Raw genomic sequence first — 13,417 nt, 5'->3', positions numbered from 1 at the left:
GGCAGGATGGGTGCAGCTCTGGCCCCATGCCCCGGAGGGCTGGAGCTCTCAGAGCCATTTCATGGGGTTTGTAGCTCGCTGTAGGACATTTGTTATGTTCTGGCTGACGGCTGGAGCGCCCTGGGTTCGCCCTGGTCCCCTCCACGGGGATGCAGCGATGCGCAGGCTCCCAGCCCAGCCCACGCTGGCAGCAGGGATGTTTTCCCCCTTGCTATGGGGCAGCAGTCCCCGCTGCCAGCGTTCCTCCAGCACACAGCCCTTCCCTGGCCCCGAGCGAGCCGAGACCCCCGCGCATCCCCCAGAGGTGCAGCCTGCATGCCTGGTCATTGCTGCCCCACGCTTGGCCCTGCCATCGCTCCTTCTCCCCATCCTCCGTGTGGTCTGGGCTTGGCGGGGGCAAAAAATGGGGCAGTCTCAGGTCCACACCCCAGGTTTGATCCGCAGCATCCCAGACGTGTCCCTGCTTGCTGCTGGTGAGGGTTATGGGATTCACGTCCCTGTCTGAGCCCCACTGGAGGCCACTTGTCCCCGGCTCAGCCACAGCCCTGCCCAGGCTGCACTGCTGGTGGGACGTGGTCAGTCAATGAGGTTGGAAGAGCCCTCTGGGATCATCGAGTCCAACCATTGCCCTCACACCACCATGGCAACTAGACCAGGGCACTAAGTGCCATGTCCAGGCTTTTCCTAAACCCCTCCAGAGATGGGGACTCCACCACCTCCCTGGGCAGTCCCTTCCAATGGCTAATGGCCCTTGCTGAGAAGAAATGCTTCCTAATGTCCAACCTGAACCTCCCCTGGTGAGGTTGTATATAACAAAGTGAAGAAGAAAACAATGATGTAAAGTATTTTTTTGTTGCCTTTTTTTTTTTATGGATAAACACGCCTGACAGCTGAGATCCTGACCGAGGGGGACGCAAACCAAAGGGCCTTGGCAGAACTTACTCCAACATCACCTAAAATGCTACAACCTGCGAAGGAAACTGCTGAAGGCCACGGCATGGATGCGAGGTCGGTTCGGAGTCCCACGGAAGGGAGATCAGCTCAGGCCAAGCTGCCTCAGGGATGCTTTAAAATAAAATGCTGCTGGGCAGGGGGGGTTGGTTGTCCCAGCCCTGGGATGAGCACACGGTGCCCTTGCACTCCTCTTAAACACCCCGAACCCAGAGACTGGCCTAGGGGGAGGCCATAAATCCCCCACCCCATGCCCCCCTCTAGAGACAGGGGGAGGCTGCAGCTGCACCAGCACCCCCCAAAACGCAGGGGTGCAGCATTAGCCCCTGTGCCAACATCAAGCCAAAGGCTCAGGGCAGGAGAGGTACGGGGGGGCTCCCCTGGCCTTCCAGTCCTTCTGGCATCGCTGAAAGGAGGAGGCAGGAGGGGAAGGTGGGGTTGGGGAAGGTGGGGTTGGGGCGAGCGCGCCCGGAGGATGAGGGCTGGTGGAGGGAAGGAGGGAGGGAGGTTTCCCCAAGACAGAGACAGGGAAGTGAGTATGGGGGTCTCATTGAGGGGGATAAATATCTAAATCTGTAACAAAGAGGGAGCCAGACTTTTCAGAGGTGCCCACTGCCAGGCCAGGAGGCGATGGGCACATGCTGGAAAGGAAATTCAAAGAAAACACCGTCTGACTGCGAGGGGGACCAGCGCTGGCTGCCCAGAGAGGCTGTGGGGTCTCCATCCTTGTCAGCACTCAAACGTCAGCCACCACGGACCTCCCCATGTCTGGGTTAGCCTGCGAGATTAAATTAGACACTTTTTTTTTTAACTTTAATGGTATTACAGACAAGCCAGAGCCTCTGCTGCCAAGGGCTGAGCGGACTCAGTCAATACTGCTGCTGGGGCAACAGGAAAGCGGGACAGATGGCTCGGGGATATATCAACATGGCTCACGTGAAGCTCCTTCCCATCCATTATTGACCAGAGATTCTCGTGACGTTGTGTAAGAGGAAGAAAATTCCCTTTACAAACAGCAGTGACCATCAGTGTGTGTTTGCTCCCCTCGGGCTGGTTGGGAGGGTTCCCGCACGCAGAGCTGCAGGGCTCGGGTACGTTTGCAGCGATACCCGGGGGAGGAACTGAGAAACAGACTGAAAAAAGCCACGGGAAGGGGTGAATTCTTCCCTCCTGCCTGTCCTACAGCTGCCAGCTCGGGTGCAGCAGAGCGGGCTGGGCTCAGGTACCAGCATCGTGTTGGCATCCCGAGGGATGAGGGCATCTTGCCCGACGGCTAAAACCAGCCACGCTCCTCCCAAGTTGGGTTGTTTGGAGAGGAGGCTGTGGAAAGTACGGTTCCTGCTGAAGGGAACAGGATTTTTCCCCATTTTCCTGATCCAAGAGGCCCAGGAGCTGCTGTTTCCCTGCGTGGGAAGGGCGGAGCGGAGGGGCTGTGATGCAGATGTGACGCTGCCTGGCCAGGCAGGAAAAAACAAGGAGAAGACCAAAAAAAAAAATAAAAAAACCTAATAAGGCTCTGGATTCCTGGGGATCAGGAGGAGTGAGACCTCCCCTGCCCAAGGTACAGGACTGCCTCTGTGTAGAGCATCCAAATCCACCACCCCACAACCCAGCAGGGAGGGGGGGGGGATGATATCAACAACCCCCAACATGCTCAGGGCTTTTATCGAGTGATTTGCACTGAAGCAAACATTAAAGAGCAGGCTCAGGGCAGCTGCTTGCCAAGCCCTGCTGTGGGGGGACAGTGGTCCCTGGAGATGCTGTGCCCCCCCCAAAGAGGACAGGCAGCACAGAGAGCTGTGGATTGAGGGGGACAGAGCCTGACACCCCCCAAAACATGCCCTGGGATCATCTGCGCTGGGGAGCGGGAGGTCAAGCACGGCAGTGGGAAGGGGTGGGGTGGGAACATTTATTTATCCACGTGTGTTTAATAAAAGATGATGTGGCCTTATTATTGTGATAAACCAGGGAGGGAGACTCCTGCAGCTGTTCCTAAAGGACCTTCTCTGCTTTAGGGCCTGGCTTTAAAGAGAAAGAAAGGGGAAAATGTTCATTTGGCCTCACCCACCTCAAGGTTTATAAAAAAAAAGGCAGAAATGAGTTTATTTCATTTCCATTTATTACAGGTCTTGCAGAGGTGCAAACCCATGAGACCCCTGAACCATCACACCTGGGAGAAAGGCTGAGCTGACCCCCGTCGAGTGAGAAACACCCCGACCAGCTCCTAACAGCGGTTGGGAACGGCATCCTTGCTGCGGGGCTCAGACATCTCGAAGGACCTGGAAGGGAGATGGGGTGGGATGTGCTGGGCATCGCGGAGCCGGGGCTCTGCTGTGCCCGTCCAGCCCTGCCCCGGGTGCCAGAGAGGGGAGGGCTGCCCTGGCCTCTCTGTGCCCACCCTGGCATGGTCTGAGCCTACAAACGGCTGTGGGGGTGATGCTCGTTCCTCTACTCCAGGGTGGTTTTGGCCGGGGCAAGGGCTGAGCCCCGTGAGGCTGCGATGCCCCAGGGCTCTCCCACGGCTTGGCTGAGCCCAAAGGCACGCACAGCACGGCCGAAATCCAGAGCGCTGGGACGAACCCAGCAGGAATTAGGGCTTAAAGGGGGTTGTTGGGGAGATGTGAGCAGGCACGCAAGTGCTTGGCTGGATGGGGACCTCCCCCTGAGGTACCCACCGAACCCAGGGTGAAACCAGGGGCTGAGAGGGCAGCGCTGGACGGCATCCTTTTGGGGTCTAGGACTTGGGGTAGTTCCATATCCTGCTCTTTTCCCTTTGAGGCCGTATGAGTTTATGCATAAAAAGGCAATAGAGGATCTACCTGAGCTTGTCCACCCAGCTGGAGTCACGCGCCTTCAGCCTCCCCTGAGTCGTGTGATCTGCGAAAGGAGAAGGCTGTCCCCAGGCGTCGGGGGGATGCGTACGAGGGGCCCTGAACGCACGGTACGGGATGTTGTACGTGGGGGACAGCGTCTGGGGCTCACCAGGGAAGGGAAACAGACAATGGAGAGGTCTTGGGGTCTTCCCAAGAGCCAAACAGTTGTTAAATAGCTCACACGGCTGCTTGGGGGTGGAGGGGACCCAGCTGGTTAACTGTAAGGCCCTCGGTGGGGCAGGGGGATGAGGGAGGAGGCACTCACAGCAGAGGAAGATGGCGAGGAGCGGGAGGGCCGCCACGGCCGCCGTGCTGACCGTCAGGGCGGTCACGGCCACGAGCTCCGTGCATCCTTCTTCTGTGGTCCGACAGACCGGGTGCCAGCACAAAACGCCGTCCAGAGCAGGAGAGACAGGAGAAAGGCAAATTGCCACCGTGAAAACACACACACACACAAAAGGGATGGGAGGAGAACTAGTTTTGCAGTAAATTTGCAGATGACACCAAGCTGGGTGGGAGTGTCGATCTGCTGGAGGGTAGGAAGGCCCTACAGAGGGGTCTGGACAGGTTGGATAGATGGGCCGAGACCAACGGCGTGAGATTCAACAAGAACAAGTGCCAGGTCTTACACTTCAGCCACAACAACCCCCTGCAGCGCTACAGGCTGGGGGAAGAGTGGTTAGAAAGCGGCCCGGCGGAAAGAGACCTGGGGGTGCTGATCGACAGCCAGCTAAACATGAGCCAGCAGTGTGCCCAGGTGGCCAAGAAGGCCAATGGCATCCTGGCCTCTATTAGGAATAGTGTAGCCAGCCGGTCTGGGGAAGTGATCGTCCCTCTGTACTCGGCACTGGTGAGGCCGCACCTTGAATCCTGTGTCCAGTTCTGGGCCCCGCACTTCAAGAAAGGTGTTGAGGTGTTGGAGCGAGTCCCAAGGAGGGCGACCAAGCTGGTGAAGGGTCTGGAGGGTCTGACCTACGAGGAATGGCTGAGGGAGCTGGGGGTGTTTAGCCTGGAGAAGAGGAGGCTCAGAGGTGACCTTAGTGCAGTCTACAACTACCTGAAGGGAGGTTGTAGCGCAGTGGGAGTCGGCCTCTTCTCCCAGGCAACTAGCGATAGGACAAGAGGACACAGCCTCAAGCTTGGCCAGGGGAGGGTCAGGTTGGACATTAGGAAGCATTTCTTCTCAGCAAGGGTCATTAGCCATTGGAAGGGGCTGCCCAGGGAGGTGGTGGAGTCACCGTCTCTGGAGGGGTTTAAGAAAAGCCTGGACATGGCACTTAGTGCCCTGGTCTAGTTGCCATGGTGGTGTCAGGGCAATGGTTGGACTCGATGATCCCAGAGGGCTCTTCCAACCTCATTGATTCTGGGATTCTGTTTGCAAAGATTTCCCTGAAAACTCCAATTTGTTGGATTTTTTTTTTTTTTTTTTTGAGCAGCTCTAACTCCAAAGGGCCGAGGTAAAGGGAGATTGGGGTTACATACGGTGGACAAATTTTAGCCTGGGGTGGTCCCTGAGCATCCCCTCTCACCGTGGCGATGGTGGATGTTCTTGATGAGGAAGCTGGTCGTCAGCACCACAGACACCACTCCTGCGGGAGCGGCGTAGCCCATCGTGCGCTGCGCTGCCCGGGGGAAAGACGGCAAAGGGACGTTAATGTGTGTTACGAGATGAGGACGAGGGTCTGCCCTCACCCGTGGGCTGGTGCAGAATCCACCAGCCTGAGCTAGCGCAGAAGGAGAAATAAAGTTTTAATTTAAAACGCTAAGGATGGGATTTTAGGTAAAATAAAAGCCCGATGGACCAGTTTTCTCTGTCCTTGGCAGAACAGCTCACCTGTTTTGCTTTTGAGTTGGATGAGCTTTGTAGGCTGGAAGGTCACGGTGGCGGAGACCAGGAAGGTGATCATGATCACATAGGTAAGGGCGATCTCTGGCAATATGATGGCAATGGAAGGGCCTGAAAGAGAACGGGACAAGGCAGAGCACCCCCAGCTCCTGCCTTTGTCTACCACCTTCACCGTTTTGTAACCCTCCATCACAGAATCAATGAGGTTGGAAGAGCCCTCTGGGATCATCGAGTCCAACCATTGCCCTGACACCACCATGGCAACTAGACCAGGGCACTAAGTGCCATGTCCAGTCTTTTCTTAAACCCCTCCAGAGATGGTGACTCCACCACCTCCCTGGGCAGCCCATTCCAATCTCCCACGAGGTCTCCACCCCATGCTTTTGCACAGCAAGGATTGCTTTTCCCTGCTGCACGTTGCACAGGGGAAAGGAGCGGGGTCTGCCCAGCACCGTCCCCCACCCCAAACCACCCCCAGCCACCTCCTACCTTCTTCCCGCATCCACAGGATCCCGGCGGTGCCTGCCAGGAAGGCGGCGACGCACACCAGCCCGCAGGTGTAGGCGCTGAGCCACCGCCACAGCTCCCCTCCTAGACACCCAGAGCAGCGGGGGGTGACTGCTGTGACCCCCCCCCAGATGTCCCACACCAGCCCCTGCCCCTTCCTCGGGGTGGGATGCAGCCCGTCCCCTCCCGCGATGCTGCGGGGTGTCTCTGGCCAGGGCCCGGTGGGTTTCTCCTGGTCTTCAGCGTGGGTGTCTGGAGAGGGCTCTGTGCCCCAGTACGGTGTATTGAACACACTCTTTTAAACATGGAGCCTTGTAATTAAAAAAATGCTCCTGAGAAACAGCTTTTTCTATAAAATTATCAATCAATCGCCTCAGCTCACTAGAACGAAAGGGTCTGGGAGGTACCAGGGTCTCGAAAACAAAGTAAAATCAGTTTTTGCCATTAAAAAAGTTTGCCAAGGAGAGTTTCTCGCCTATTATGAAGACCTGCCAGGTGACGTGGAGCTGAGCTGTCTGGGCAGCTTGAAAGGGAATTAGCTGCTGACGAGCTGTCCCCCCCCCAAGACGAGGGCAATGAGGGTCCGGCTGCCCCCAGCCGCAGACTCACTTATCCTCAGCTTCTCAGACTGGCAGACGGGAAAAACCAATCCCCATCCCGAGACGGCAGCAAAGACCACAGCAACCACGGCGACCCTCAGCACATCCTGCAAGGGAGGGGAGAGACCTGGGGAAACACACAACCCGAGGAGCCAGGAGTCAGGCCAGCGGCAGGACCAGCCTGGACAGCACTGGTGGCCGTGGGGTTCCTCCAGCACTGGGGCAGATCCCATTTACGTGCCAGCTGGTGGCCAAATCAGCGCTTTCTGCTGCTGGCTGTGGTCCATGAAATGTCCAACCTAGGATGCTGTCCACAGGCTTTCTGGCCACCAACCCCCTGCCCATGTCCCGCTCAACATCACCTTGGCCAAGGGCCATCACTTGGGACCTTCTCCAAGAGGGACCAGCCAATCTCCTGCCTCCCATCCCACCACGGACCGTGCCCTGGTGGGATCAGAGACCGGGAATTGCTGCTGATCATCCTGTGATGGGGAGCTCCTGTCAACTGCACGTGGGCCACAACCTCATGAGAGGGCGGCCAGACCTTGGGGGTGGGATGAAACCACCCGGGGATCCCCAGGGAAGGGTGGGGAGCAGGAAGAGCGGTGGGAGGTGACACCCCAGCAGCGATCACCTGCGATGGTGACGTTCAGGGAGGCTTCTTGCCAGCTGATCCCGTTGCTGGCGTTGCAGGAGTAGGAGCCACAGTCTGACTTCTTTGCCGACCTCAGGTACAACACGCTGAGGCTGTCGGAGAGGCGGACACCTCTGTCTGGGGGAAGGGGCTGCCCGTCTTTCTTCCAGGTGAAGGTGTCCACCTTGCCCTCCTCCACGTCACAGAGCACCTCAGCGGTGGCCCGGGCCACGAGGGCTCTGCCCCAGAGCCGAGGGCGAGACACGGGCTCTGCAGAGGGGACACAAACAGCAGCACCTTCTCTCAGACACCACCTGGACCATCCACGACGGGGATCTGGGCTGCGATTGTCACCACGGCATCCTCGAGGCCGCACCGGTGCCGTGGTGGGTGCCCTCCTCTCAGAAGGTCCCAGGGCTGCTGGGCTTTGGTTTCTCTAGCTGAGTCACTGCTTTGATTGCGTTTGGGTAAACACAGGGCGGCTTAAAATACATCAGGAAATGAGGAAAAAAAAGGGAAAAAAGGATGTGGATCCCATTTGGATGTGTGTGTGGTGGAGAAACGGGGGGTGGAGGGCTGTGGTAGCAGCGTTAGAGCAGAGACAGGACAACGCCGAGTGCATTAAGGGCACGGCCGAGGGCGATGCTGGGGAGCTTCTGTGTTATTTAAATCGTGCTCTTATCTCTGCGGCTGGAGCCTGCCTGTTGCCAACAGCCCCTCGTCAGTGTGGGCTGGGGGGGAGGCTTTTAGTGCCTTCTCCATACACCCGCCCTGCTGGGCTTAGTCCCATCGGCTCTGCCGGGTCCCCCTCGCCAAAGGTGCCGGGGACACTCTCCGCCGGTGGCAGCGGATACACAGCGTCCCACCAGTCCCTCCACCCCTGCACGGAGAGCAGAGAACACGGGAGGAGATCGCCTTGCCAGGACAGCCCTCTGTCACAGCCAGGGACTCTGGAAGGTCTCCTTGGGCAGCACCACCAGAGCTGGGTCAGGTTGGGAACCTCTTGCCAACGCTCCCTGGTGATGTCTCCATGCATGGACTCATGACTGGCCCATTAGACTTTGCTCAAATCCCTTCTCCAAAGCCCTTTGTCTGGCTGATGGTCCATATGCAGCCAAATGACGCCACTGCTCTGCTTGCACCCATCACCCCACTCCTCCCTCCCGTGCCCACCACTTACTGAGGACTTCCAGGAGGATCTGCAGGCTCTCCCTCTCTCCTGTGTTGACGGTCACTTTGTAGATGCCACTGTCACCTTCCTGGACATCCTCCAGCAAGAGAGATCCATTGGAGGGATGGAAGATGGCCCATCCTGTGTAGGGTGCGTGGATGGCTGGGTTGTGAGACCCGCTGTGGTACTGCAGGATGGTGCGGGAGCTGGTGCCGTTGAGGTGCTCCCACCGCGTGGAGAAGATGTGCGTGACATTATCCGGCCCAGGCAGCAGCACCGAGGATCCCACAGCAGCGGCTTTTCTCTCGAGGGGTCCCGCCGCGTCTGCAGCCTGTTGCAGAGGCACCAGCAGCCCTGGACGGCAGGGGAAGGGAAGGTGAGCCAGGGAGATGGAGCAAGTCAGCACGGCTCAGGAGAGGCTTTGGTACCCCCCGTGCCAAGGACACACACGTGGTGCCTGACCCGCTTGGTCACAGCCTCTCACAAAGCTGTCACCTATCACGCTGCCAGGCAGGGAGATGTCCCAGCAGAGCCCATACAGGTGCCTAAACACAGCACAGGGTGCTCGGAGATACCTGGCTGCAGGGCTGCCAGCTGTCTCTGCTTGGGGTTTGTGCCTGTTTGGGTGGTGTTTCCTCCCAGCCTGTGCCCAGACTTTCTAATCCTGACCTGATTTCCACGACTCATTCCCAATCCCTGGTCTTCTTCGGGGCTGAAAGTGTCCCCACGCTCCCAGGAGAGTGGGACGCAGCTGTGCCCCCAAAGCACATGGCAGATTCTGGGCTTGTTGTGGCATGAGGACTTCAAGAGGAGCTGCTGTGGGTAGGTCACAGCTCCCAGCCCCAAAAAACAAAAGCTTTCTAGGAAAGCCAGGCTGAAATCACTCCTGCAGTCATAGAATCATAGAGTTTGGGTTGGAAGGGACATTAAAGACCATCTAGTGACAGTCCTGTCTTGGAAAGTGGATGCTTTAATAAAAAAAATATTAAAAAAAGGTGAGGTTAAAGAGTGTAAAGCAAGGAGCCAGCCCTAGAATGATGCTGGATCAATGGGTACTGATCCACCCAGGCAGAGGTCCAGTTAATTGCTGGTGCCAATCGCAGTACTCCTAAGAGGCTGCTCCAAAGGAGGTGTTTGGGTTTCTGCTAAAGCTCCTCTCCCCACCTCCTTGGTCTACACCCTGCCCGGCAAAGGAGACGCCAGAAAAACCCATCTCCAGCCCCCACGGCTCCGCGTGGCAGGGATGTGGGGCGGGCAGGGATGTGGGGCAGGCAGGGTGCTGGTGCTGCTCCCAGCCGTGTTTGCTCCTCTCTCCCCCGTGTCTCAGTTCCTGCCCCGATAAGCAGATGCTGCCTCTGCAAACAATCCCCAGCGCTGTCCCTTAGGCTCTCACCGGTGGCTGCTCTCAGCAATTTTGCAGCCCAGGTGGGAAAGAAAATAGGTGTAACAACCCACCCAAGGAAAATCTCATGACTGAAAATCCCCTTGCTCTAGGAAAACACTATTTATACAGAACACACGGTACCACTTGCAGGAGGCAAGAGAAAATCCTTCATCACAGGCACCTTTTCACGACTACTCTACCTCAAGCTCATCCTCCAGCCACTCAAGCAGAGCTCCCTCACACCCCAGCACCTGAACGTCTGGGCATACTGGGATGGGTTTATTTTCTATTTTAGATGCTCGCCCTGAAAATCTTCGCCCATTTGTGCTCCGAGGCAGCCAGTGCAGATATAAGGACCGCGGTGAGATTGCTCACACACGTCTAACTGCAATAAATTTAGTGTTAATACCTAGATCAGCCCCAGTACAAATCTGCCGTAGACTTCCAGCCTTCGTGCCCAGCTCCTGAGCTGCTTCTCCCTCCCCTGCCTTTGCACAGTGAAGCACAGACACTTTTCCATTAGGATTAAGCATTTTGCCCACTTAAAAATTCTAATTTACATGGACCAGAGATCCCCACTGCAAAGCTCTGCTCAAGCCTCAGGCTCTCCGTGGACTGAACAGCATCGTCCCCTCGCCCAGCCTGGGGACAGCTTACCTGCAAGGAGCACCCAGCTGGTCCCCAGCAGCTCCACGGGACGGCACGTCAGCATCTGCCAAGGAAAAACGGCTCAAGAATCGCCACGCTGTTCAATTAGCCCCGTAAAAGCCCACGCTGTAACGAGAATAACGGGTCAGGCTGTACCGTGGGAGGCTTCGTGGTCTGAGGGACCAGGTGAACGATGCTCCTGGGTACCCCGATGCTGGCGAGGGCAGCGCCGCGGGTACCCCACCTCGTACCCCAGCTTGGACCGGCTCCAGCCTCGCTGCTCTCCTGCCTGTCACTCCTCGCCGCCGCTGCCGGGGACCCGTCCCAGGGGACCCTTCCCGGTGGCGGCAGCTCCCTGCTCTCGCCCCCACGCTCGGTGCCGATGACGCCGGGTGTGCGGGCGGGCAGAGCTCTGTGATGGCTCCCACACCACGGCTGGGCGCGGGCTCCCACGCTCAGAGCCTCGGTGGCCTTTGTGCCAGGGCAGGGCAGAGCGGGGTCCCGGAGGGGCCGTGCTGCAGCCCCGCGGGGACACGTGGGCAGAGCTGCACCCCAGAAGTGGCCCCGTTGCAAAAAAACTTGAGCTTGATTTGCCAGGAACAAACAGGGAGAAAACCCCGCGTGACTCTGCTCCAAGGAGGGGTTTCCTATGTCAGTTCTTGCAGCAATATAAATTACAGGGGATGTCCCAGATCGCTTCCATGCCCTGAGGCCAGAAGACCCTTCCCCATCCCTTTCTCACAGCTCAATCCTCTCCCATCCCTGCTCCCGGAGCGGGGCAGAGGCCAGACTCACCCCCCAGCCTGTTTCCAGTGGTGGCCGCAGGCTCCCAAACACTTGCCCCGCTGCGAGCAGCTTTCTCCTCCACCAAGGCAGGTGTGGGCTGGCACCATCCATGTCCCACAGGCTTTCTGCAAAGGGAATTTCAGTTTAAGGGAGAGACACTCCTGGGATCAGAGGAGCACCTGGGGACCAAGTTTCACGCTCTAGACTAGAGAGCAGAGGGATGAGAGACTTGGGAGTGTTTGAGCTCTGCCCCAGAGCGCTGGGGAAAGCCCTCCTGCCCTGCCCAGCGTGGCTGGCCCCGGCTGACCCCCACGGGCCACCAAAGCCAGAGCGAGATGGACGCTGGCACAGGACAGCCATGTGTGAAGGTGGGTGGATGCAGGTGCCCTGGGGTCCGGAGCACCAGCACGGTGGTACCTGCCAGCTCCATCAGCCCCGTCTGCGGGCTCCCGGCCAGCCGGGGAGGGCACCCAGCCCGCACCACCCGCCTGCCGCAGCACACCCAGCCCCTGTGCCGTGCTCAGCCTGACCCTGACCTTGCCTCCCCTGTTCCCCTTTCTTGCCCCTTCATTTCTCTCCTTCCAAATAAACATGCCTGTAATTACTTTTCCCCCATTGGTCCTCATTTTGCTACATCCACCCCCAAATGGTTTTAAACTGAAAGAGGGGAGATTTAGGTTAGATATTAGGAAGAAATTCTTCCCTGTGAGGGTGGTGAGACCCTGGCCCAGGTTGCCCAGAGAAGCTGTGGCTGCCCCCTCCCTGGCAGTGTTCAAGGCCAGGTTGGATGGGGCTTGGAGCAACCTGGTCTGGTGGAAGGTGTCCCTGCCTGTGGCAGGGGGGTGGAACTAGATGGTCTGTAAGGTCCCTTCCAACCCAAACCATGATTCTATGAAATTTAGCATTCCTGACACCATTACCTGGGCAACCTCAGCTTTAGCTGCTATTGCCAGTTTGGTTTTACTGGGTACTGGCCTCACAAGTCTGCTCCCTGAGAGGTGCCCAGGGTTAGCTGAGAAGTTCAGTTGTTCCTCATGTCCCCTCCCTTGGCCACCATGAAACCCAGCCGCACCTTGCACACCAGCTCTGGGTTTTGATGCTCCTCACGCTGCAGTTTGTCACGTCTGCCAATGTCGGAGGTTCTCCGTGCCCTGGCCAGGCTTAGCCTTAGCCTAGAGCCGGGCAGTGACTGTGCCACTCACTTGCAGTGGCAATGGATGCACCAACGTGCCACAGCAACACCTGGGGTGACCATTCACCCAAAGGGGTCTTCAGAGAGACACTGGCTGAGGCTTTCGTCCTCAGGCAGATACTTCATTTGCTCGCAGGGGGGATGAGCTGCCGTAGATGAGTGTTGCCCACCCGCCGCTCCCACCACATCCCCATCATCATACCCACCTCTTCATTTAACTGCTCCAAAGAGTAACTTTTATCAGTCAGGTCACTCTGGCCCCATTAATCCTTTCAGGCTGCAAGAAGGAAACTTTCAAAACATTTTCACCACTTAATCTTAGATTAACTAAATGGAAAAGCAAGGCAGGTTTCTGCTAGCGCTTAACTCCTTTCACAAGTATTTTAAAAGCTTTTCCAGCACTTGCCCTGCACCCTGCACCTTTGGAGGGGCTGGAGGCATCGAACAGCAGATACAGCAGCACAAACCTGTAAACATTGGCTGGGTGCCTTGGCCATGTCACAGAATCACAGAATCCCAGAATTGATCAGGTTGGAAGAGCCCTCTGGGCTCATCGAGTCCAACCATTGCCCTGACACCACCATGGCAACTAGACCACGGCACTAAGTGCCATGTCCAGGCTTTTCTTAAACCCCTCCAGAGATGGTGACTCCACTACCTCCCTGGGCAGCCCCTTCCAATGGCTAATGACCCTTGCTGAGAAGAAATGCTTCCTAATGTCCAACCTGAACCTCCCCTGGCCAAGCTTGAGGCTGAGTCCTCTTGTCCTATCGCTGGTTGCCTGGGAGAAGAGGCCGACTCCCACTGCACTACAACCTCCCTTCAG

General features: G+C 57.5%; 1 protein-coding gene and 1 long non-coding RNA gene across 2 annotated transcripts; both read right to left on the bottom strand.

Moving 5' to 3' along the window:
- Positions 1-5,362: 5,362 nt before the first annotated feature.
- Positions 5,363-6,224, bottom strand: LOC137667594 (uncharacterized). Its single transcript, XR_011048812.1, has 3 exons — positions 6,160-6,224; positions 5,659-5,781; positions 5,363-5,446 (listed from the first exon to the last, which is right to left on the bottom strand). It is a non-coding gene; the product is annotated as an uncharacterized lncRNA (long non-coding RNA).
- Positions 6,225-6,712: 488 nt separating this feature from the next.
- LOC137668087 (HEPACAM family member 2-like) lies at positions 6,713-10,846 on the bottom strand. Its single transcript, XM_068409382.1, has 5 exons — positions 10,770-10,846; positions 10,623-10,677; positions 8,591-8,935; positions 7,411-7,680; positions 6,713-6,903 (listed from the first exon to the last, which is right to left on the bottom strand). Exons 2-5 carry the CDS (start codon positions 10,675-10,677, stop codon positions 6,713-6,715), a joined length of 861 nt encoding a protein of 286 aa, XP_068265483.1. The 5' UTR covers positions 10,770-10,846.
- Between the last annotated feature and the right edge of the window lie 2,571 nt (positions 10,847-13,417).

Source organism: Nyctibius grandis, chromosome 10, assembly GCF_013368605.1.
Source record: "Nyctibius grandis isolate bNycGra1 chromosome 10, bNycGra1.pri, whole genome shotgun sequence".
Taxonomy (NCBI): domain Eukaryota; kingdom Metazoa; phylum Chordata; class Aves; order Nyctibiiformes; family Nyctibiidae; genus Nyctibius; species Nyctibius grandis.
This window is presented reverse-complemented; position numbering and strand designations above follow the sequence as displayed.